Source organism: Fundulus heteroclitus, chromosome 11 (genome assembly GCF_011125445.2).
Source record: "Fundulus heteroclitus isolate FHET01 chromosome 11, MU-UCD_Fhet_4.1, whole genome shotgun sequence".
Classification (NCBI taxonomy): domain Eukaryota; kingdom Metazoa; phylum Chordata; class Actinopteri; order Cyprinodontiformes; family Fundulidae; genus Fundulus; species Fundulus heteroclitus.
In genome coordinates this window covers 25,050,323-25,071,701 of record NC_046371.1, presented here as the reverse complement: position 1 = coordinate 25,071,701, position 21,379 = coordinate 25,050,323, and the positions used below count along the sequence as shown (strand labels likewise).

General features: G+C 44.7%; 1 protein-coding gene across 1 annotated transcript; it reads left to right on the top strand.

The window, feature by feature from the left end:
• The first annotated feature begins 1,387 nt into the window (after positions 1 to 1,387).
• Positions 1,388 to 20,139, top strand: LOC105929409 (forkhead box protein O1-A). The gene is made up of 4 exons (XM_036143217.1): positions 1,388 to 1,609; positions 1,679 to 2,300; positions 18,160 to 18,351; positions 18,814 to 20,139. Exons 2-4 carry the CDS (start codon positions 1,731 to 1,733, stop codon positions 19,975 to 19,977), a joined length of 1,926 nt encoding a protein of 641 aa, XP_035999110.1. The 5' UTR covers positions 1,388 to 1,609; positions 1,679 to 1,730; the 3' UTR covers positions 19,978 to 20,139.
• The last annotated feature ends 1,240 nt before the right edge of the window (positions 20,140 to 21,379 follow it).

The window sequence follows — 21,379 nt, the reverse complement described above, 5'->3', positions numbered from 1 at the left end:
TAGGTTTAGATTGGTTCAAATATTTATCCGCAGCATCTTACAGATTGTCTTCCAGCATCGTCCTGCGTTTAGCTCCTTCTCTTCCCATTGGTTCTGATCAACTTCCCTGTCCTCATAAAGGACAAGCATCCCCACAGCATGATGCTGTCTGCACCATGTTTTAAATTGGGGATGGTGTTAGTTTTCTGTCACACATGGTGTTTTGTGTCTAGGACTATAATGTCTTTGGTCAGAGGACCTCCGTCCACGTGTTTGCTGTATATCCCCTGCATGATTATCTGCAAACCTTAAATGGATTTCTTTAAACAATGGCCTTCTTGAGACAATAAAGGCCAAATTTGTGGCACATGACGAATAGCTGAGACGTGCTCTCACCCGAGGTGGTCGGTCATGTTTTGGTTAAGGTTGCATTTGCACCATACTCTTCCCACGTTCAGATGATGCAATGATTAGTTTTCCTTAAGATGTTCAAAGGTTTGGATCTTGTTTTATAACCTTACTTTAATCTTCTTCACAATTTTATCTCGGACCTGTGCTGTGTTTCTTGGTCTTGGAAACAGTTGTATTTTGTATTGAGAGTAAAGCACTATTTGGTTATTGGATGTGTTCTCCACTGGTTGCACAACATGTTGTTTAGGAGTATCTGGGTAAAGGTTGCATGCCTCTATTTTTTAGGTTTTCAGTTGTTAAATAAAACCTGAATACCATTTCTCTTCCACTTCACAATTATATGCTACTTTTTATTTTTATTTATTATTATATTCTACTTTATTATTATTATTATTATTATTATTATTATTATTATTATTATTATTATTATTATTATTATTATTATTATTATTATCATGATATAAATTAATGTGGCTTTAATGTGACAAAATTAGAACAACTGCAGGGGATCATAGGAATACCTTTGCAAGGCAGCTTTAGTTTATAATTACTATGCAAGTCTTTTCAACAATTTTTACACCAACAATACATATTTTAACTTTGAAAAGTAGCCTAACCATGTTATTCTGATAAATGTAATAATAACATTGTTGATATATTGCTGATTTTATACAGTGTCCTTGGGTGCTTGAAAGGAGCTTTCTAACAAAATGTATTATTATTATTATTATTATTATTATTATTATTATTATTATTATTATTATTATTATTATTATTATTATTATTATTAACAACAAATAGGCACAACTTAAACTTCTGAAAACCTTTTAATTCAGTGTTTTAGTAGCTTAGATCTGTAAATAATAGGCTACCAGCTAGAATTATTCGGATTACTAACAACCAAATTCTATATGGTTCAAACAATGTTTTTATTTTCTTTGTTTTTAATTTTTAATGTATTTATGGGTCCAAGGCGACGACTCGATTGTGACATGCTTCGTCAACGACAGGCGTCACTTGAACGCATCTCAAGTTGCGGAGCTGTGAAGATCGAGCCGGACCGTGAAGGCAGCACCAAACCCTCCTGCCAGGCTACTTGTTAATCGCGACAGAGCGGCAGAGTTCAGAGTTACAGATGCAGGAAGGCGTGAACTTCAATCAAAACCCTCACCGGCATTCTTTATTGGATAAATAAACATTATTTACTGCGCTTACATCTGTGGATGCAACATCCTTTTTTTTATTATTTGTAAGTGTTATTTTTATCCCCCTCTCTCTCTTTTGCATAGTTATTTTTATGTGAGTGTTGATGTGAAGGCCAGCACCGGTGTGACCCAGACATGGCTGAGGCACCCCCACCACAGGTACAGCCTGTCGACATTGACCCGGACTTTGAGCCCCTCTCCCGCCCGCGGTCCTGCACCTGGCCGCTGCCCCGGCCGGATCTCGCCGACCCCGCCGGCTCCAACGCATCCTCCCCGGCGCCGTCGGTGCAGCAGGAGTCGGGAGGAAACGCGGAGTTCATCAGCAGCCTCGGCTTGCTGGAAGAGAACTTCGACGAATACGCCGAGGAGAAGCCCCGCTGCAATGTTTTCCATCCCCACCACCACCACCACCATCATCACCACCACCTCCAGCAGCAGCAGCAGCAGCTGCCCGGTCCGCAGCTGCCGCCTCAGCAACAGGTGTCTCCTTCGGGGGTCCCACCCTTGGGCGCCTCCGGCCAGAGGAAGATCAGCTCGTCCCGTCGCAACGCCTGGGGTAACATGTCCTACGCCGACCTGATCACCAAAGCCATAGACAGCTCACCTGAGAAGAGGCTGACCCTGTCCCAGATTTACGACTGGATGGTCAAGAGCGTGCCCTACTTCAAGGACAAGGGGGACAGCAACAGCTCTGCGGGGTGGAAGGTGAGTTTACCCTCTGTGCGCTTTGCCTTGCGGTCATGTGAGCGCAGATGTTTAGTTATCACAGCAACAGCTTCGGTGATTCTGATGCAAACCACAGAAGTTTTCACCAGGGGCGCCTCCAGGAAAGTTTGCTCAGGGGCGGCCAGGCAGTCCACGAAACCTCAAAGCCAGACCAGAATGTAAGGAGTGTTATTATCCTGCTGTATTGCCTTGCAGGAAAAATAATAAAATCACACCCCATTCAACTTTTTCCCCCATTTGATCACTGAACCCAGGCCCGTAATAAGACAATGTGGTGCCCCTGGGCACTATACCTCAAAGCCCCCCCCCCCCCTTACCCGTGCTGTGCTCCGGTCAAAAACATCAGACATAATCAAGGGGATTTCTGTAATGTAATTTACTATTTACTAACTTACACAACTACATGTAGGCATATGAGCAGTGATCAATATTCAAATATCTCATTTTAAAATGTTGAAATCAAAAAAATCTTGATTTATTTATCATTTATTATGATTGTGACATCAGTGTTCACAAAACGAATAATGCATGGTCTTTCAACAATTTCAAGTAAATAATATAACAATTTATGAAAAATATATTTTTAAAGCACATGTCATGTGGTGCCCCCCCATGGTTGGTGCCCCTGGGCACTGGCCCACTGGCCATTACGGATAATCCGGCCCTTACTGAACCGACACAAACGTGAATGGATTTATTTATGTATGTGGCATTTACGAATCAGGAGTCTTTCATTGCCGTTATGAAACAACAATGAGATTTTTTGACGAGACGCCGGCTCAGAATTCACACGTAACACGCAGACACGAATCAGCGACACAAATGTTCCAGTTGTGGTGAGTTTAAATGTGCGATGGAACGCAATATTTGAAACTTTCAATGGATAAAAAATCACAAATGTGTTGCATTTGCCCATCTCAACTCGGGAGGAGCTATCGAGATCGACAGCTCGGGTGGGAGGACAGGGAGTCTATTAGTTATGTGCTCCAGGAATCTTTCTGGAAGAGTTTAAGAAAGCCAAAGTTGCAAAGGTGCCATGACATCACTGCATAAACCATGTAATGTAGTTGATATTGCTACATATGTAACTTCTCCAAAGAATTTCATAAAAAAAAAAAAAAAAAAATGTCAGGTTGTTGTTGTTTTGTGCCGGCCAAATGTCCCTCCTCGGTAAAAGGGTAAGAGTATGGTAATGATATGCAGCTCTACCTAGTTGACTTCACTCTGATTGGCTACAACCATATTTAGAAAACCGGTCAAACGCGCCCCCCCCCCCCCCCAACACCACTTTCCCCCTCCATCCACACCTCTCTTCTCAGCGCAACACTCCGTTACAAATCCATTATTATGGTTTTATGACTGGTGTAGTGTTTGTGTTGCAGGATGTCGGATAGGGATGGCCAAGCTGACCCAAGGCTTTAACCTGGCGCCGCCATTCAACACAGTGGGACCGAAATAAATAGCCCCATATACCCGCGGCGCGGCGGGGAGCTCGCTGTGCCTTAGCTTAAGTCAGTCAGGCTGATTTTTCAGTTACAAACACACCTTCCTTACATTTGTCAGCATTTAGAAATGAAATAAACGTATGGGTAATGACGGTGTTGCGGTCGTCACCTTTCGTATCGGTACAGAAGTAGATTTTTTGTTTTTCATCCATTTGTTCCAAAACCACAACTTGAATTCCCCCACAGGAAACAGTCTTCGGTAAAGTCCCCATAAATGAACTTCAGCCACTCTTCTGTGATTCTCTCGTCCTTCGGGACTTAGTGGAACCTTGATGCATTTACGACCACCCTCGGACATATCGGCTCCCCTTTTTAGTTACCGCTGTGACGTTAGTCTGAGGTTGAATATGGGATATTCGTGCTCCGCGGCTTCGGTTTTCCTCCTGTTTGAGCCGATACAGGGAGGATGATCTGGGGCTGCAGATCCACACACAACAGACCATATTATACCCCAAAGCCTCAGAAAATTTAAACTTGTTGTCATGGCCCCTTTAAAGAAATCTAAAAGAAGTCCTGTTGGGTGTTTTTTTTTCTTCTGCAAGTCGTGCATGGGACACGGCAAATATCTAGAATAGGGTGGTCCTGTCAGAGGATACAATTTTAGTCCACAAGGAAACCACCGTGTGGCAGAAAACCATCAACAGCGAACGCACCATCCCCACGGTGAAACATTGCGGTGGCAGCATCATGCTGTGGAAGTGCTTTTCTTTCCAAGGGGACAGGGAAGTTGGTCAGGGTTCCTCAAATGACTGATGGAGCTAAAGGCTGGGCAATGCAGGAAAACCACTTAGAGGAGTTAAGGCTGGGGCAGAGGTCCACCTTCCAAAAAATCAATTGAATCTGGTTTTCCACATCTGTGAGAAACCCGCTGCCCCTCCTAGAGCCAAGAAGGCAAACGGGTTGCCATGTCTTCGCAGACATCCATGTTTTATGTCGTCCCAACAGGCGAAGAAATTACTCAGCAGCGATCGTTAGAAATGAAGCGCAAAAAGGTGAGCAAAAAAAAGATGCGGTAAGTTAAAGCTGCCGAAGAAAGCGTAGGGCCCGTTTACTTTCTTAGCAATCTTGTGAGATGCAATTTCAAAGCGGTCAGGAAATGCCTGTGGGAAACCTCAAGCAAATATAGTTCCTATTGTTTAACACCCCCCCGCGTGAAAAGCTCGGTCGCATCTCATGCCATGACTTATGGCTCTCCTACACCTCCTTTGCCCCGCCTTTTCTTAATCTGCACCTTTGCACACGTAAAGGTGCACTGGTTGATGGGAATGTAGTTCTTGTCCTCTCTGGTCATCAGGAGCTCCCCCCCCCCCCCCCCCCCCCACAGCAACAACAGGAGGCGACGCAAACAGATCAATCAGAGTTGTGGAGTGTGTGGAAGGGGAAGGGGGAGCGACGTCAAACGTCCTCCATTCCTGAGTTGTGCGCTCATATCTCTGCGTCCGTGTCTTCTAGAGTTTCCTCAGCGGATGCCAGAGCTTGGAAAAAAAGGGATCCCCGCTCTTAATCCCATCACTTCCTTTTGTTTTCTTTTCTCTGGCCTTTTACTGTTGGTGACTCTTTATAGTAGGGATGAAGCTATGATTTTTTAATTATCTTCATGCCTAATACATGTTTTCCTCTTTTTTCTATAATCATTTCAGCATCAGAGAATGTTCTCTAAACTCTTCACAAGTCTTTGAACTCAAATTATGCTCCACTCCTCATAAAGAACCAATAATAAAGAAAAAAGAAAAAATCCTGAAGCGATTTTTATTGAGAACAAGAGCTCCGCCCAGTCTGTTTTATATAAAATCGACCCATCTTTCCTCCAGTCTCTGCATTCCTGAATCCTGGCACTCCTGCCAGGTTTAGGAACCACAGGCTGATAGTTATTTTTGCACTTCCCTGTTAAAAAAAAAAAAAAAACCCACACTGAAGTCCCCCCACAATGAACTATGATGCATTTCCTGACCAGTGGATGGAAAACAGGGCCGTGTGTTAACATCTCCAAGCCGGCAAAACATGAGGGGTGGCGCTGGAAAACAAAAAAAAAAACAGGAGGGGTCAGAGGGGGGCGTATAGTGCCTTGCATAGCCGCTTTGAAGTTTCTCACTTTGTCACATCGCATCCATAAACTTCCACGTATGTCGTTGGGATCTTTCGTTTCTCGCTGCAACACAGCGTTTTGCCGTGTTGGCCAAAGAGTTCCTTTTTTTGCCGCCATCCGACCATAGCTCCAGTTCCCCTACAGGTTTGCTGTGTTCCCTTCCCCGCGTGGCTCGTTGCAAACAGTAAACAGGGTTTTCTTTCAGTTACGGCTTTTCTCCTTCCTGCTGGTTTCCAAGTTGCCAAAAAGACAGATTCTCCCACCTTGACGGCCATGCTCTTTCCATTTTCCGGTGGTGGACTGAACATGACCGCGTGAGATGTTCAGGGTTTGGAATATTGCTTTCCGACCTTTTTCTGGCTTTAAACCCCTCCACCACCTTATCCCCCACCTGTCTGCTGTGTTCCCTGGTCTTTATGCACTTCTCATTTGGGGTATAAGCGTAAAGAGGGCTGAATATAAATGCGTCATTTTTTTATTATTCTTTCATAATTTTCCTTCCACTTCAAAACTATGCAATATTACATGCTATCACAAGAACATTCCCATTCACAATCATTGAACCGGGAGGGACGTACACACCTTTTTAAGGCCTTGTACATGTACATCTCATGTGTTTGCAGTCCTTCTATCTGTTTTGGTCTGTCTGGCCTTTCTTTACCCCTGCTGAAAGAAATGTCTGGACTGCTCCTGAATGGCTGCGGCGGCAGATGAAGAAAAGCCATTGACCTCAGGGTGGATGCTGGGCGTCGACTTTTAGCCCCCGTGATTAACCCACTCTGAGCTGGCGGTGGGTGGAGCGCAGGACGAGGGCGATGCCCGTGCCTTCACAGCTTCCTGTCCCCCCCCAAACCTCCTATCGTGGAGATTTCTTTGTTTTCCTTCCAAAAAAATGTGTTGCAGCAGCCCGGCGATCGTGATACCTTTGCCACAAGCGACGGCCCCAGAGAGCCGAGTGAAAGAGGGGGGTGAGGGGGGGGGGTTGCTTCCCCCTGGGGTATTAGTGGCTTTGTAAAATGTCCGGGTTCAACGTGCGGCAGACGTTAAGCCTTTTTTACTGGTACTGTTTTTCTCAACGAACTGTGACGTTGATGGAAAAGGAAGTGGCACCCTTGAGTTCAACGGGGCCATTTCTTTTTTTTTTTTTCCCCCTAAGCATATTTTTCTAAAGTCCCCCAGACTTTTTTTTTTTATGCCATTTTGGATCAGCGGCGGTGCTATGAGGATATATCCTGCAAAATTTCACGTCAAATGGTTTATCTGTCATCTAGCTTTGGGCATCAAGAGCCAAACCCCCGCCACTGTCTGGTGCCAAATATTTGCGTACGCTGGCTGTGGAAACTAACGGGAGATAAGCCTGAAAGTATTTATTCAGGAAGAGGCGAGGTGCCCAGCGGGAACACCCCTCGGATCAACAAGCAGCAGCTGATGAAAGTGGCCATTACTGGCTTTGCAAAGTTAGAAAAACCCAACCTGCGTTTTTTGGCTTTCAGGGAAATCCAGAGTAGTGCTGGAAAGGGAAATATTTGTATATTTGAATTTACCTTCATACTCTAACGTTTGTATACCTCAACTTTTCCACATTTTATCCCATTGCAACCACAGGCATCAGTTTGTTTTATCGGGATTTTACGGGACAGACCGACACAAAGTAGTGCAGAATTGTGAATTATTTTTTTTTTTACAAGTAAAAAGCTGAAAATTGTGGCAAACATTTGGATTCAGCTTTCTGATGCCCATAAACAAAGTCCGGCACAACTAATTGCCTTCAGAGGTCAGCTTATTATTTAACAGAGTCCACGTGTTTGTAATTTAATCTCATTATAAATCCAGTTGTTCTGTGCAGGACTCTAAGATTCGTTAGAGAACGTTGCTGAACAAACCAAAGAACACGGTAGAAAGGTCAGGGACGCTTGGGGAGGTTTACAGCGGGGGTTCGCTTGTAAAAACAGGATCCTCGGCTTTCTTGGTGACCAATTAATCTGGCAGGCTGTGCAAAAAACAGCGTTAATTAGAGAAGCAGCCAAAAAGGGCCCACGGTTGCTCTAGAGGAGCTACAGAGGTCCACAGCTCAGGTGGCCGAATCCGTTGACAGGACGACTATTTGTCATGACGTGGCAGGAAGCAAGGCTTTGTTGAGAGAAAACCATAAAAAGTCTAGTTTCCAGTTTGCCATGAGCCATGTGGGGAAAAGGGCAAACCAGTGGCAGAAGGTGCTTTGGTCTAACCTGACTCTCGCTAGCTGTATGTCGCTCCGCCTAGCTCCACTCACATCCATCTGGGACCTCTCCATAGGAATTGCCTTTACTGAAGGCTGGGCCTTATCAAAAATCCTTGCATATGATTGGATAAGCCACTTGTCTGTCATCTTTATCGACGTGCTATTTCAACCACTCACACCGAAGCTAACCCGTGACGCAGTGAGAGCGACGCAGGAAAAAAAAAAGTGTTTGCGGCTCTAGTGGCACGCATTTTATTGACAGTGAGCTGACAGGAAGAGGGGGGAAGACAGGCGGCAAAGCGCCGCGGGTTGGAGTCGATCCCGGGCCGACCGCGTTGAGGACTAAAGGCCTCCTAATATGGTTAGCGCTAACAGCTAACCGCTCCGGGGCGCGTCCGTGTCCGCTGGGGACAAAACTTGCCAAATCCGGTCGGGAGAAGGGCGAAAACATGGTTTCCACCAACAAAAGCCTTCAGAGCCGTTCTCTGATGTTCTTTTAATGAAACAATATTAGGTAGATTGGACAACACGGAAGAAATAGCAGCATCAATGTTAACGCTTGCTTCCTCGATGCGAGCCGCCATTGCTATCTGAATCAAAACAGTCTCACGTCACGGTCGCTTCTCCACTACGTCACATCTATGAAACTCCAGCCCTGCGTCCTGATTGGCTAGACAGTAACATTGGTTGGAGAAATCACTCTCTATGAGAGAGGTCCCAGATGGATGTGAGTGAAGCTAGGCGGAGCGACATACAGCTGGCGAGAGTCAGGTTAGCTTTGGTCAGCTAATACCAGAAATTGCGTGGCAGCAAACCATCTATGCATGCCACCTAACTGTCACCGTGAATTGTGGCATTTGCAGCATCATGCTGTGGGAGGTGAGTTGTTCGACAGGGACGGGGAAGAAGCTGATCCGAGTCAACGGAAAGACAGAGGGGCCATCTTCAAAAAAATTAAATAAAAACACCTGCTGCAGGCTGCAAAAGACTTGATCCTGGGGTGCAGGCTCTCACCTTTCAGCAGGATAGAGACTCACACCGAAGCCACCACCATGCACATCACAGGTTTCAGATTTTCATTTAGAGAAGTGTCGAGAACAATGCAAAGTTTTTTTTTTCTCCTTCCACTTCACAATTATACACGACTTACTAACTTGCTTGTGTTTTGCGCCGTCACCTAAAACCCCGCTGAAGATCAGCTTTCTCTTCATCGCCTAACCCTCGAGAAGAAGCTCGATGGGAGCCCACCTGATTGTGGTCAAAACAGCTTAAAGGGCGCGTCTCGGGCTCAATAAGCTCAGGGGCGCTCTCTGGGTTTGCACAGAGCAATAGGGAAGTAATCGAATCAATCGCAAAGCAGTGCCGTTTCTGATGCAAGCTGTTGGATTTGGTGTCACAAGGTTTAAAAGAGTCAGAGGACAGGGACTTTTAAAAGAGGAGGGAGTTTGGCTTGAGATGAGGAAAGGAGTCAGCTGACCTGCTTGGTTAGGGAGCTGCTGCCTGAAAACAGTCGGCTGTCTACACGTGCGAGTTAGAGGAATCTGTGGTATGTGGATCCCTGCATTGTCCTCCAGCTCGCACGGGATAATAATCCCCTACTGTACTTTTTTTTTTTTTTTTTTGGTGTGTGTGTGTGTGTGGGGTCAGAGAAAGGGACAGCAATCAGGGCAGACATGAATATAGAATCCAAAGTTGTGGTTTTTGCCCAGCGTAGCTCAGACAGTGGATGTGTCTTAAGTAAGATCATCTCCTTGCTCTGCCTACTCCTTGTTTATCTGAAGACGAACCCGTTAACCAAAGCCCTACATTCCTTTATGCTGTTCGACTTTGGAAGTAGGTCACTCCTTTTAATCTTGGGTGTTAATGAAGCAGCTGCCTTTGTCAGAAGGCGGCAGGCGATCCGTGCCCCCCCCACCTCCCCCCTTTCTCTCTCTCCCTCTCGCTCGCTCGCACTCGCTTCATCGGGCCTTTGTTTTTACCGCTCTGCAAAAGACAACTCAGGTCCCACGCTTTACGCATCCGGGGTCAGATGAGAGCAGGAGGGGGGGAAGGGGGGGAGGGGGAGGTGTGCACAGGAAGACACCGTCAGGAAGTGGCTTGTCCTTTCACTGTAATCTCAGCACGTTTTGTACCCATTCCCTTATTTACATTCGTTTTTTCGTTAAGGTGGCAGCCACAAGACGCTCCCGACCCGCCGTCGTTTTTGCACCGTTAATCAAACAGTGTAATAATGCCGAACATCAACTTCTTGCAATATCTTGTTTTATCCAACGGCATTTTTACGACAGCAAGAAAAAAACAAAAACAAGACATCTTAACCATGCGGTGGTGTGAAAAAGTGAAAAGGCCCTTTTTTTTCATTAATGGTTTTTCTTCTCACTTGAGGTCGCGCCCGGCATACAGATGGTTCCATGCGCCGATCACAAACCGGGCTCCTCTACTTCATTATTTCACCCGTAATAATTTCTGTTGGAAGCGTGAATAATTGTTCAACAGTTCCTCAATTTTTTTTTTACAACTTCTGAGTGAAAACCTTTTGGATCACAGCAAGCAAAAGCACACGTTCCATGGATGGTGGCCGGCGCAAAAAAAAACGTCTGTCTGATGAATTAAAGAAAAGTCCCCACACATAAACACAAAGTCAACTTCCTAATTTTTAGAGGCTGCTGCTCTCCTGCAGCCCGTCCCCCGGGAGCTCCTCTGTCCTGTCTGTGGTTTGGGTCTGGTGCTCTGTTTAAGCGTGTTCGGATTAATTGCGAGTGAGGCCACTTTCCCTGTGGTTGCACCTGTTTGCTGCAACTGGGCCCTGTTTGTGTACTTCTCCTGTGACCGTTACTGCAAGCCTCATGCTTCGCTACACAAGAAGCAGCAGCTGTGTCACTTCGATTGTTTTGAAGTCCGGCGCGACGAGGACTCCTTTCATGCAGCGGCAGACGCAGCCCCTCTCTTCGTACTGTCTGCTCCAAGATGATGCAGAGGTCACCGGGGGTCACGCTGAGCCCGCTCCGGCACCAAGTCGGAGCGGTTACGTAGTTTTTATTTTTTTTTTGGTTTGAGTGGCATCTTTTATCAGAGGCAGCACTTGAAGATGTTCGGTTTTGTAGCCGAGAAAAAAAAATCACTTGGGTCAACGTTTATCACATAACCACCACTAAAACTCAACACGCTGTATTTTATCGGCCCCCCCGCAGAGGGGTTCCCACAGCAGGGGGGCTGGGACCCCCTTGGAGGTTGACAGATGATTTGATGCTGATATGCTAAAAAGATTCAGTATTTCCTCATTTGATAAAACCAATACCTAAATAGGGCTTTACAAGACATTTCTCATTTTAACACATGCTTTTTTTAGTTCTTCCAAAAATACTACTTTATTCTCGTAATATTATGACTTTATTCTCATAATTTCCTCGCGCAAAAATATAATAAAAGAAATAAAGCACCTGCCAAATGGGGGTCAGCAATCTCTGGTGCTGTTATTTGAAGTTTCATCATTGTTTAATAGAAAATGTTTTTTTGTTTCATTTGTTTTTTTAATATCACATCTGGTTTTACGTTTGATGGAAGGTGACCTTAAGCGTCAACAAACGCACCTATAAATAAAAATGTATTAATATTTTGGGGATCACAGGCTGAAAGTTTGAGAACCCCTGTGATAGACCATCCTAACCTAACCCAGATTGAAAGGAGGAACCTTCAGCAGAACTCTCCGAGCTGATTGGATGACATGACGCCTAGCGCCCGCCTACCAAAGGTTGTTTTTTTTTTGCCAGTCATGGTATCAAATTAAAAAATAAGAACGAGAAACCACAAGAATGTAAAGCTAGTCAAGGCGCTTCTTGCTGTTCTTTTAAAAGTGGATTCTTACAAAACAGATGTGATAGCAGCAGCTACGAGTGCGTCCTCCCTGGTTCGCCTGTCGCACCGGTATGCCCCACCTCAAACCACAATACTGCAACGTGATTGGCCCGAACCGCTTGAAGCCAGAGCCGTACAAGATGGATTCTCGTGAACGCCCAAATACCACGAGAATTCATCTGTAGGCAAGATGAAGACCATCCTAAATTAGTGCGTAATTTGGAAAATAATCTGAAATTGTGTAATTCATTAGTATCAATCCCCCCATAATGGAACACAATCTATCTCCACCTTTTGGTGCAGCTACAACTGCAACTCTGTAGAGGTGCGCATAAGCTTTGCACAACTAGAAAATCTCATTTTTGCGCATCCCTCTTTGCAATCATAGCACAAGTTTAGCCAGCTTTTGAGGAGAATGTCGATCGACAGACATTTGTAATCACTGGCACAGATTCTCAGTTAGAGGTAGGTCTGGAGCATGACTGGGCCAATCCAACACATGACCCAATATGCTATGACCCAAACCACGCCTTTTTGCAGCTTTATCTCTATATTTAGGGTTGTCCTGGCGGAAAGTGAATCTCCACCACAGTCCAACGTCCTCTAGCGAGTGTTTTCCCAGGATTTCCTTGTGGTTATTTCCACCCATCTTCCCATCAACTCTTACAATCTCTGCTGTCCCTACAGAATGAAAGCATCCCCAGAGCACGACGCAGCCACCAACGTGTTTCACAGATGGGCCTTTTTCAGGCTTTAATATCCTGCCTGTGGGCCAACGCTTCCATTTTGATCTCATCTGACCATTGCGGCTTCTTTCTTTACACCCTTGTCACCGACAGGCAAACCGGAAACGGGCCGTCTTGTGGCCGTGAAGGCCGCAGCCAACCGGTGGATCTCTGTCGCTCCTCCAGAGCCGCCACATGCCTCCTTCCCGGCTCGTCCATGTCCTAGCTGGACTTACATTTAAGGGCTGGGTTACATTTAAGGGTGAACATAGTAAAGTAGGCTGTAATACAAATGGATGCCACAGTTTTTTTTTTTAATCTTTGTTTTGTTATACAGTATTAAAACCAGGTGGCCTTTTCCCTTCACTTCCTGTTGGTCTACCACACACGGCTATAATGTGGAAAACTGTGGTGGAATCTTGGCTTGCATTTCGGACGCCGCACCATATTCTTAGAGCACGTATTTCAAAGTCCGGTAAAAGTGAGGCCCACGGGATTAGAAAGATATTTGGCAACAATAAAGCAGGCCACTCTAGGTCAGGCTGTCGTAATGCGCGTGTGAAGATCCTGAATTAGCGGAGCAGAGGATGTCTTTTGTTCTCGAAGGGCTGAGGTGAGCTCCGTCAAGGACGAGGATTATCCCAGGCCAAGGGGAGAAAGCCCCTCCGAGGCGTGCAGTCATGCAGACCCTACAGCGGGCGCGGATCTGGGCCCCGCTCTCAGCAAGGCATATCTCTTTGGTTGATGCGATAATAGCTGGTGCACGGGCTGAGTCTGTGCTGCAAACTGCTGAGATCTCAGGTTCTCCAATAATGACTCATTTCCTGTCTTCGGTTGCCGATTGAGATCATCTGAAAAAAGGGAGAAAAATGGAGAAAAGGTCACCGGTAGAACGAGCAAATGTCAGAACAGACGCTGCACTTTGTGGCCGTGCAGAAAGCGATAACTCCGCTCAGCCTCCATGTGCAGGATGTCCTCTGACACAGGAAGCCTTATTTAAAAAAAAAAAAAAGGAGTCGGTGGAAGAGAAATGGGTGGGGTCGCCGGGGGGCCGTCACGGCGAGCCACTAAAACGGGTCAGACCCCTTAAACGCACCGCATCGCACCACTCCGCTCCTTTTCCTGCGCCTTTTCCACGCGGCCTGCTTGCATGTCTCAGTCAGCGCGGGGCCGAGGAGCTCATGTTCAGCACACGGTAAACTCAGTGACCCCGTCTCTGCAGGCTGAAAACATTCTCCGTCTTCTTCGCCCTCCCCGTCTTCTCTGTGAACTCGCTTACCTCTCCTTGCGCTGCAGAAATTCCCATTGTGCCTAATCCTCTTTAGACGTATGCAGGGGTTGAAGGTGAACAACCTTCCTGCAGGGGGTGGACCTGTTAGTCTGGATCGAACCAGTTTTAATGAAAGTTCGGATCTTCTGATGCCTAATTCGGTTTAGTCGAAATAAAGAATAAAAACCAGTGGATGTTGGTCATTAAGTAAAACATTATGTAGGAACAAGATTCAGATAAAACATATATCTAACTATGGGTGCCTTCATGTGCATCCCCGCTGGATCCTGTGGTTGAAGACATCTGGCTTTAGTAAAGGCTTACATGGTTATTTAGGGGAAATTCCCTGCTGTTGCTTGTTGTGTTGCACGTTAGTCTTTCATTACAACGTCCAGAGAGTCAAGATTTCATATCAGGACCACATTTTGTCTAGAGGGAGCTGTGCAGGATGTCTTTCCCTCCTTCTTCGGCTCCTGCTGTTTGTCTCGACAGGGTTTTTGCCACAGGAGGATCGTCCGGGGGCATTTTTTAGGGCCCGTGACATAGCATTAAAAGGAAAGGATTTGAATGTTGGCTTTAGCTGTGTGCATGCTCTGACAAGGACAAATGTGGCCACATACCAAGAAATGCACTAAAGCTGCTCTAAAATAGTCTGAGTTTGGGCTTTATCTGTCAGAGTGTGACACATGCATGATCTTTACGGGTTCATCCAGCAGCCGTCAGGAAAATGATCCATTGTCTTCTAACCGCCTTGTTCTTTTTTATAGCAGAATAAAAGTGAGGGATGGGAAATGTCTGTGCAAATAAAAGTAAAACGTCTGATTAAAGCATGCAAAGCAGCTCATAATTGGGGAAAAATTGACAAAAGTCACGAGTAGTCATACGGAGCTGCAAAAAAAAAAAAAACCTTTGTCGAAAGAAAGTCTTAAAGGGGCCTCTTCACGTGTTTTGACCATAAAAAGAAAACACCACATATTCATCTTCATATAAAAAATCTACACCAAGTGTTCGTCTTGATAGTATTAACTTGTCTTATTGAGCCTGAGGGGAATATTGATCAGCAGACGTAAACATTTCTGCGCCATCTGCCGGCGGTACCGGAGATCCATCAGACAGCAAGATGGCGACAATTCACGCAGCTACTGTATGAGCCGGCAGACCGTCCTGCAACGTCTGGCGGCAAAGTGACAACTCTGTGCGGTCGAAGAGCAACCCGAGCTACAAGGGTTAGGGTTAGTTGACCTCTTTCTTTTCACACCTCCGCAGGACGTTGCTGGCTCGCGCGGCTCCGTCGCTTCTCCCCGTTTACTCATTGCGTGCATGCACAATGTAGTACGTCCTGTCACGTCATCTGTGATGGTAAATATGCACAAAAGCACTGGTTTACTAACTAATGGAGCAAAAACAAAAGTGTAAAACAAAGAAATAAAATAGAGTAAACCAACGGGGGTGCGATATTTTGATGGGAAAACCCATCCGTGCAACCAGAGTGAGTTACTGGCGTAGAAGTTTGTGGATTTTAAGATGCATCATTTGCAGTTTGCAAAAAGACAAAAACAAATAGTGGGCAAAGCAAACAAATTGAAGAAGGTGCTTCGGTCCAGTCATATTAAAGTTGAACGTTTAAAGCATTCAAACAAAATGCGATGTGTGGCAAACAAACGCTTCATATGACCCTGATCGCACCATTTCCATGTTAAAACATGGAAGTGGCACTATCATGCAGAGGGGAGGATTTTCTTTGATCAGGACAGCGGAGCTGAATACTGGGGTGATACCGGGTTCACGTTTCGCTATTATCAGCCCTCTCAGACTAAGAGCTTTGTTGTGAAAGGTGATCTCTGGTCATGGCCTGAATCAAAGGTCTGTGGTTGTTCAACGTGACAGACGCAATATCCTTTAGATTTCTGACAGCGAAAGAAAAATCTCAAGCAGCGTTTGATATTTTGAGGGATATTAATGCAATGGGACATTGATTTTTGTTCCCTTTATGCCCAGACAGCCTCTACCTACGTCTCATTTTCCTCATAGTCCACTCCCTCTTATCAGTGTTCAACCTTTCTGATGCAGTTCTGCTGGGGTGACCAGTCGTCCAGTCTGGCCTCTTCCACCCTGACAGTAGTTACTATCAAATTCAGCTTGCCTAAGGGGGTATCTTCAAATCATTAACTATTTAAATTTGCACAGTGTGGACTGGACTTTAGAGGCTCAGAGTGAAGGTTTACCTTCAAGCTGGACAGCGAGCCCAAACATACGTCCAGAGCTACAACAGAACGGTTTAGGTTAAAGCTTATTTACGCGTTAGAATGGTCCGGTCAAAGTCCAGGCCTAAATCTGACTGAGAACCTGTGGCAATTAAAATTGCCGTTTACAGATGTTCCCCATGCAGTCTAATGGAGCTCAATTCCTTTTGTAAAGAACAATGAGTGAAAACTTTAAGTCTCTTGAAGCGCAAACCTGGCCAGTTCTGAAACTCTTGATTCAATGAGGCTGTGTTCTTCGCCTGCTTACTCATGAGTAACCGATTTTTATTCATTGTTATTTTTATATGAGATTTTGGATTGTGTCTAGGAAGTTGTATAATTTAGCTTGAGTTATGTGGGTTAGAAGTTTTCAGTTGTAATGCAACAAAATGTGAAAGAGTTTCAAGTGTGTGATTTGAGCGTGAGCGGTTTGGAAAGTTGATGGATACATATATATATATTTATTAGTGAACAAAAAAAATCAGTTGTTTAAAATTGCATGCAACAAAGGGGAAATCTAACTGGAAAATGAGGGAAGAAAAAATATTCAATGGGCACTAAATAAATGATTGACTGAAACTCTCTCCTGCATCGTTTGTGCACCATGGCCAAGTAATAAGGTTGTTTCACAATTAGATGCAATCATTCATTTGAGTAGTTCCTAGAAAGCTTGAACATCCAAACTGTACGGTTGTCTGGCACTTCGCTTACCAACTTCTTCATCACAAGTTCAGCCCACGGTCAGGCAACTCCAAAAGCCCCGATAGCTACAGCCCACACTTTACCAGACCTCATTAACCTGCAAAATGTTGGAGTTTATGGTAATACGGTGAAAAAGATTTAACAACCATGGCCTGTTTGGAATGATTAGTCCAAAGTACTATAAAGAAAGCATGATGTGGTACTAATGTTTAATAAATGCAGTGGTTTTTACATTGATTTATATTTAACTTACATGCTGGATCTCTGGTTTGCCATAGCAGATGATGGTTTTAACATTTCGCCCATCTGTACTTTTTTTCACACCCGCTACAGCTGGGACACAAACATAAAAAGTTTTCAAAAGGGCGATTTTACTACCTCTAGAAAACTTTCTTCTTCTTGGTGCTTAAGCTAGATAAAAAAGGCTAAAACTAAGAACGTTAAACTGACAGGATTCACCAACTGTGCTTTTAGGAATCTGCTTTTTATGGAAGCTTCTCCTTGTTCACTCATTGCGTGCTCGCACAACATCGTACTTCTGGTCACGTGTTCTTGGTATGGTAAATATACACAAAAGCGCTTCGTTTACTAACAAATAGAGGCAAAACAAAGTGTAAAACGCAGAAATAACAATATAATAAGCCAACACGGCATGATAATGTAATCAGAAAACCTCCGTATGCAACCAGAGGGAGCTAATGGCGTAGAAATTTGTAAAGGCATAGCACGTGACTAGGCACCTTTAATAAGACTTCTATGAAAAAATAGGTTAAATTAGATTAAAAGCACAGCACAATGTTCGTCAAAAATCAAACACACGCTTTTTATACCAAAGTCCGGTTACGGTGGTAGAGGAATAATTATACAGGCTCTTTTTTAGCTGCTGGATTACAGTCTATTTTCTACGCTAATAAAAAGGACATATTACAGACGGGTATTGAACTTTGGTGTCTGTCTTAGAAGGACAACTCTGAATATGTTGTAATGATCCCTTTAAATCCCTTTAAATATTCAGCTTAAATTGCTAGAAGAAAATACATATGTAATGTTTTCAATGCAATCGAATCCCCTTTGAATCATAATTAAACCCCAAACTCTTACTCTGCTCCTGTTCTTTTCCCAACATGAAATCATTTCACTGAATCCCTTCATTGGAACTCTGCGAAGATGACTCTGTTTCCCAAGTTTCTTCTAAAAACAACAACCATTAACTGTGTTTTCTTCTTTCCAGAACTCCATCAGACACAACCTGTCGCTGCACAGCCGCTTCGTGCGCATCCAGAATGAGGGGACGGGCAAAAGCTCCTGGTGGATGCTTAATCCCGAAGGAGGAAAAAATGGGAAGTCCCCTCGACGCAGAGCTGTCTCCATGGACAACAATAATAAGTTTGTCAAGAGCAGAGGAAGAGCCACAAAGAAAAAGGTATAGAACACAGGTGTCAAACTCACTGTCAAATCTGGCCCTTCAAGGTAAATTATCCGGGCCTCGAGTGCCAAAAAAAAAGGCATATATCCTTTTATAGTGTATAAAGTGGCTAAAACTGTGTCACCTGTAAGTGTAACTCACCCCATATCAACTTTTTTTTCAGATAAACTGCATAAACTGGGCCTAAGAGTGCTACTTTTATGTTACTGTGCATTTCTTATACTACTGTGTGAACTGGAATGAAATTATGAAATGAAAAGTATCGTCTCTACGCATGCAAGCGGCCCTTTTAATGACTTCATGATGCCAAAGTGGCCCCATATAGAAATTAGTTTGACACCTCTGGTATAGAGGAACAATGTAGCTCCATGTGCCATGTCAGTTTTTAGCTCCCTTTGTAACACCTTGGTAGTATTGAGGCAGCTTGTGGGAGCTTTTCATGTGTTTCTCTGTCCTCAGGTGTCTTCACAGGAAGCCGTAGAAGGGGAAGGAAGCAGCCCGGGGCCTCAGTACTCTAACTGGCTTGGAAGCCCGAACTCCCACAACAACGAGGACTTTGAAGCCTGGAGCTCCTTCAGAACGCGCACCAGCTCCGACGCCAGCACTCTGAGCGGACGCCGCTCGCCGTTCCCCTCCGAGCAGGACGATCTCGTGGAGCCTGACGGACACATGTTGTTCCCCGCAACGTCCGGGACCAAGATAACCTCCACCCTTCCCAGCCTGTCCGAGGTGTCCGGATCCATGGGCCAGCATGGCTCAGAACGGGTCATGGAAAGTTTGCTGGATAACCTCCACCTGCTGTCTCCCAAAGCGCCCCAGCTGGGCTCGGACTCACCGCACTCCCCAAACTCCGCCAGGCTTCAGAGCAGCTCCTATAGTGCTTCTGGCTTGAGCCAGGACTACACTAAGTCCATGTACAGCCAGGTGAGGCTGAACTCCCTGTCCCCTGTCCCCATGCAGACACTTCCAGAGAACAAGCCTGGCTTCGGAGTTCACGAGAACCAGTACATCTGTCCTGCAGGACTCCTCAAAGAGCTGCTGTCTGCTGATGCAGGCGCCGGTAGGGACATAATGCCTTCCGGTGACAGGAGGATGTCTGGAAGCGTGAGTGGGGTCATGTCGGCTTACGGCACTCACAACCATATAGGAGGTCATCCTGGTATTAAAATAATTACCCCTCCTCAGAGTCACCCAGGTCTGCATGTAAACCCGCAATCTATACATAGCCAAGGTCCTGCTCCCTCCAGAGACTTGAATAGTTGTAACGTGATACCCCTGACTAGTCTGACTAGTCTCTCAGGGGCCCCTCAACGACTGAATAGACTGAGGACGTGCATGCAGCCTCCTCAAGGACACCCGGCGCTCACCAACCACTTTTCAGCGAGCTACGCCAACAGCTACAGGGAGCTGAACTCAGTTCACTCTCACGGCCATCACCCGGAGCGGCTGCCCAGCGACCTGGACAACATGTCCATCGAGAGGTTGGAATGTGACCTGGAGTCTGTCCTCCATGATACCCTGATGGACGGCGGGGGGCTAGACTTTAATTTCGACCCTGCGGCCGGACCCCCTGGGTTTCCCCAGAGGGTGAAGAGCACAACGCACAGCTGGGTGTCGGGTTAGGCTGCATAAGTGGAGAGGGCGGAGGTGGAATTAGCTCCACCTTCTCGGCAGGTAGCATGCAAGACATAATATGTAAATAAAGAAATCATCCTTCTCTGCACAAAATTATGAACATCACATCTGTACTGTAGAAAATTGTATTATCTTTACGACTGAAAAAAAGCTGTATAATTAGCATCCTGTCATAGAGATAAGTCATTATGAAACAAGATACAGAACTGTTCGGAAGACATCCCTGCATATGTCAAGAAATAAGTCTTATGTACAAATGTTAAATGAAAACAGGTATAGTTATTTTTCCCTGTAGCATACAAAATGTCCAAAGACAACCCCTGGTCTCCCAAGTCATCTTCACAAAAAGAATGATTTGTTTTCAAATGGACCAACGCTGTATGATTAAGTGATCTGTGAATCTTCATCGGCGTAGACAGAGCATCTGCAGTGTATCATGTAATTACTCAATGTCATTATTATGTCATTGCTGCAACATTTGCGGCATAACTCCAAGCTGCGGCACTCTTGCCGTACACTTTTCGAATTGGCTAGAAATCTAATTATGTATTTTACACTAACACATGCATAGAAAATCCATGCTTGTGTGTAACTGAATCAATGCTATGTGTCTTTGTAAGGCATGAAAATATAAGACAGGTACTCCACAAGGTAAGGGGAGGTTTACTCTAATCAGAGCATGGATGAAGATGATGACCATCTTAATGTTTTTTTCTTGCTATAATCCAAGTTTGAACAACATGGGCTACCCATACTGTTGGAGCACATGCACTGGACTGCAGGGTAAATAGAGTAAATATTATTGGGGACCCCCTATAGCAGCTACTTAGCCAACCTTCATAGAGGGAAACAACAAATGTGACAGCAGATTATCAGCAGAAAAATACTTTCTTTAGTAATGTCTTTAACATTAAATGTTTTCAGTCCTCGAAATGGGTTTTAAAAAATATCTTATTTTTCAGTAGATGTTCCAAAATAGTCAAACATAAGCAGAATATCTGAAATTAACTCAGCATTCATATTCTGTATGAAAGTAACAACTATAATTTTGTTCTTTCATTATAAATGACAGATTCCTCCTTTGTGATGTACTGGTTTGTAAATGTATGTAAATATACTGTGTATCAAAGGATGAATAGTTGCTGTTTTTTTTTTTTCATTTATAGCAATCTTCTTACAACTAAGGATTTTACAGGAACAGAAGAAATGCTGCCTTGTATGTAATATATTTTCTAAAATTCTACACGTTTCAACCTATTGTGATTGTTTTTCTTAAATGTGGACCTTGTTATAACTATAAGTGTTATAGTTATTTTTTTTTTGTCAATAAAGGTTTTGTTGTTAATAGGCATTCTTAGACAAACTGTGGATTTTAAAGTAAAGGTAAATT

Coding starts and splice junctions, on each gene's coding strand:
- LOC105929409 (XM_036143217.1), top strand. CDS start 1,731: ATGGCTGAGGCACCCCCACCACAGGTACAGCCTGTCGACATTGACCCG. Junction 2,301..18,159: donor ACAGCTCTGCGGGGTGGAAG/GTGAGTTTACCC, acceptor TCTTCTTTCCAG/AACTCCATCAGACACAACCT. Junction 18,352..18,813: donor GAAGAGCCACAAAGAAAAAG/GTATAGAACACA, acceptor CTCTGTCCTCAG/GTGTCTTCACAGGAAGCCGT.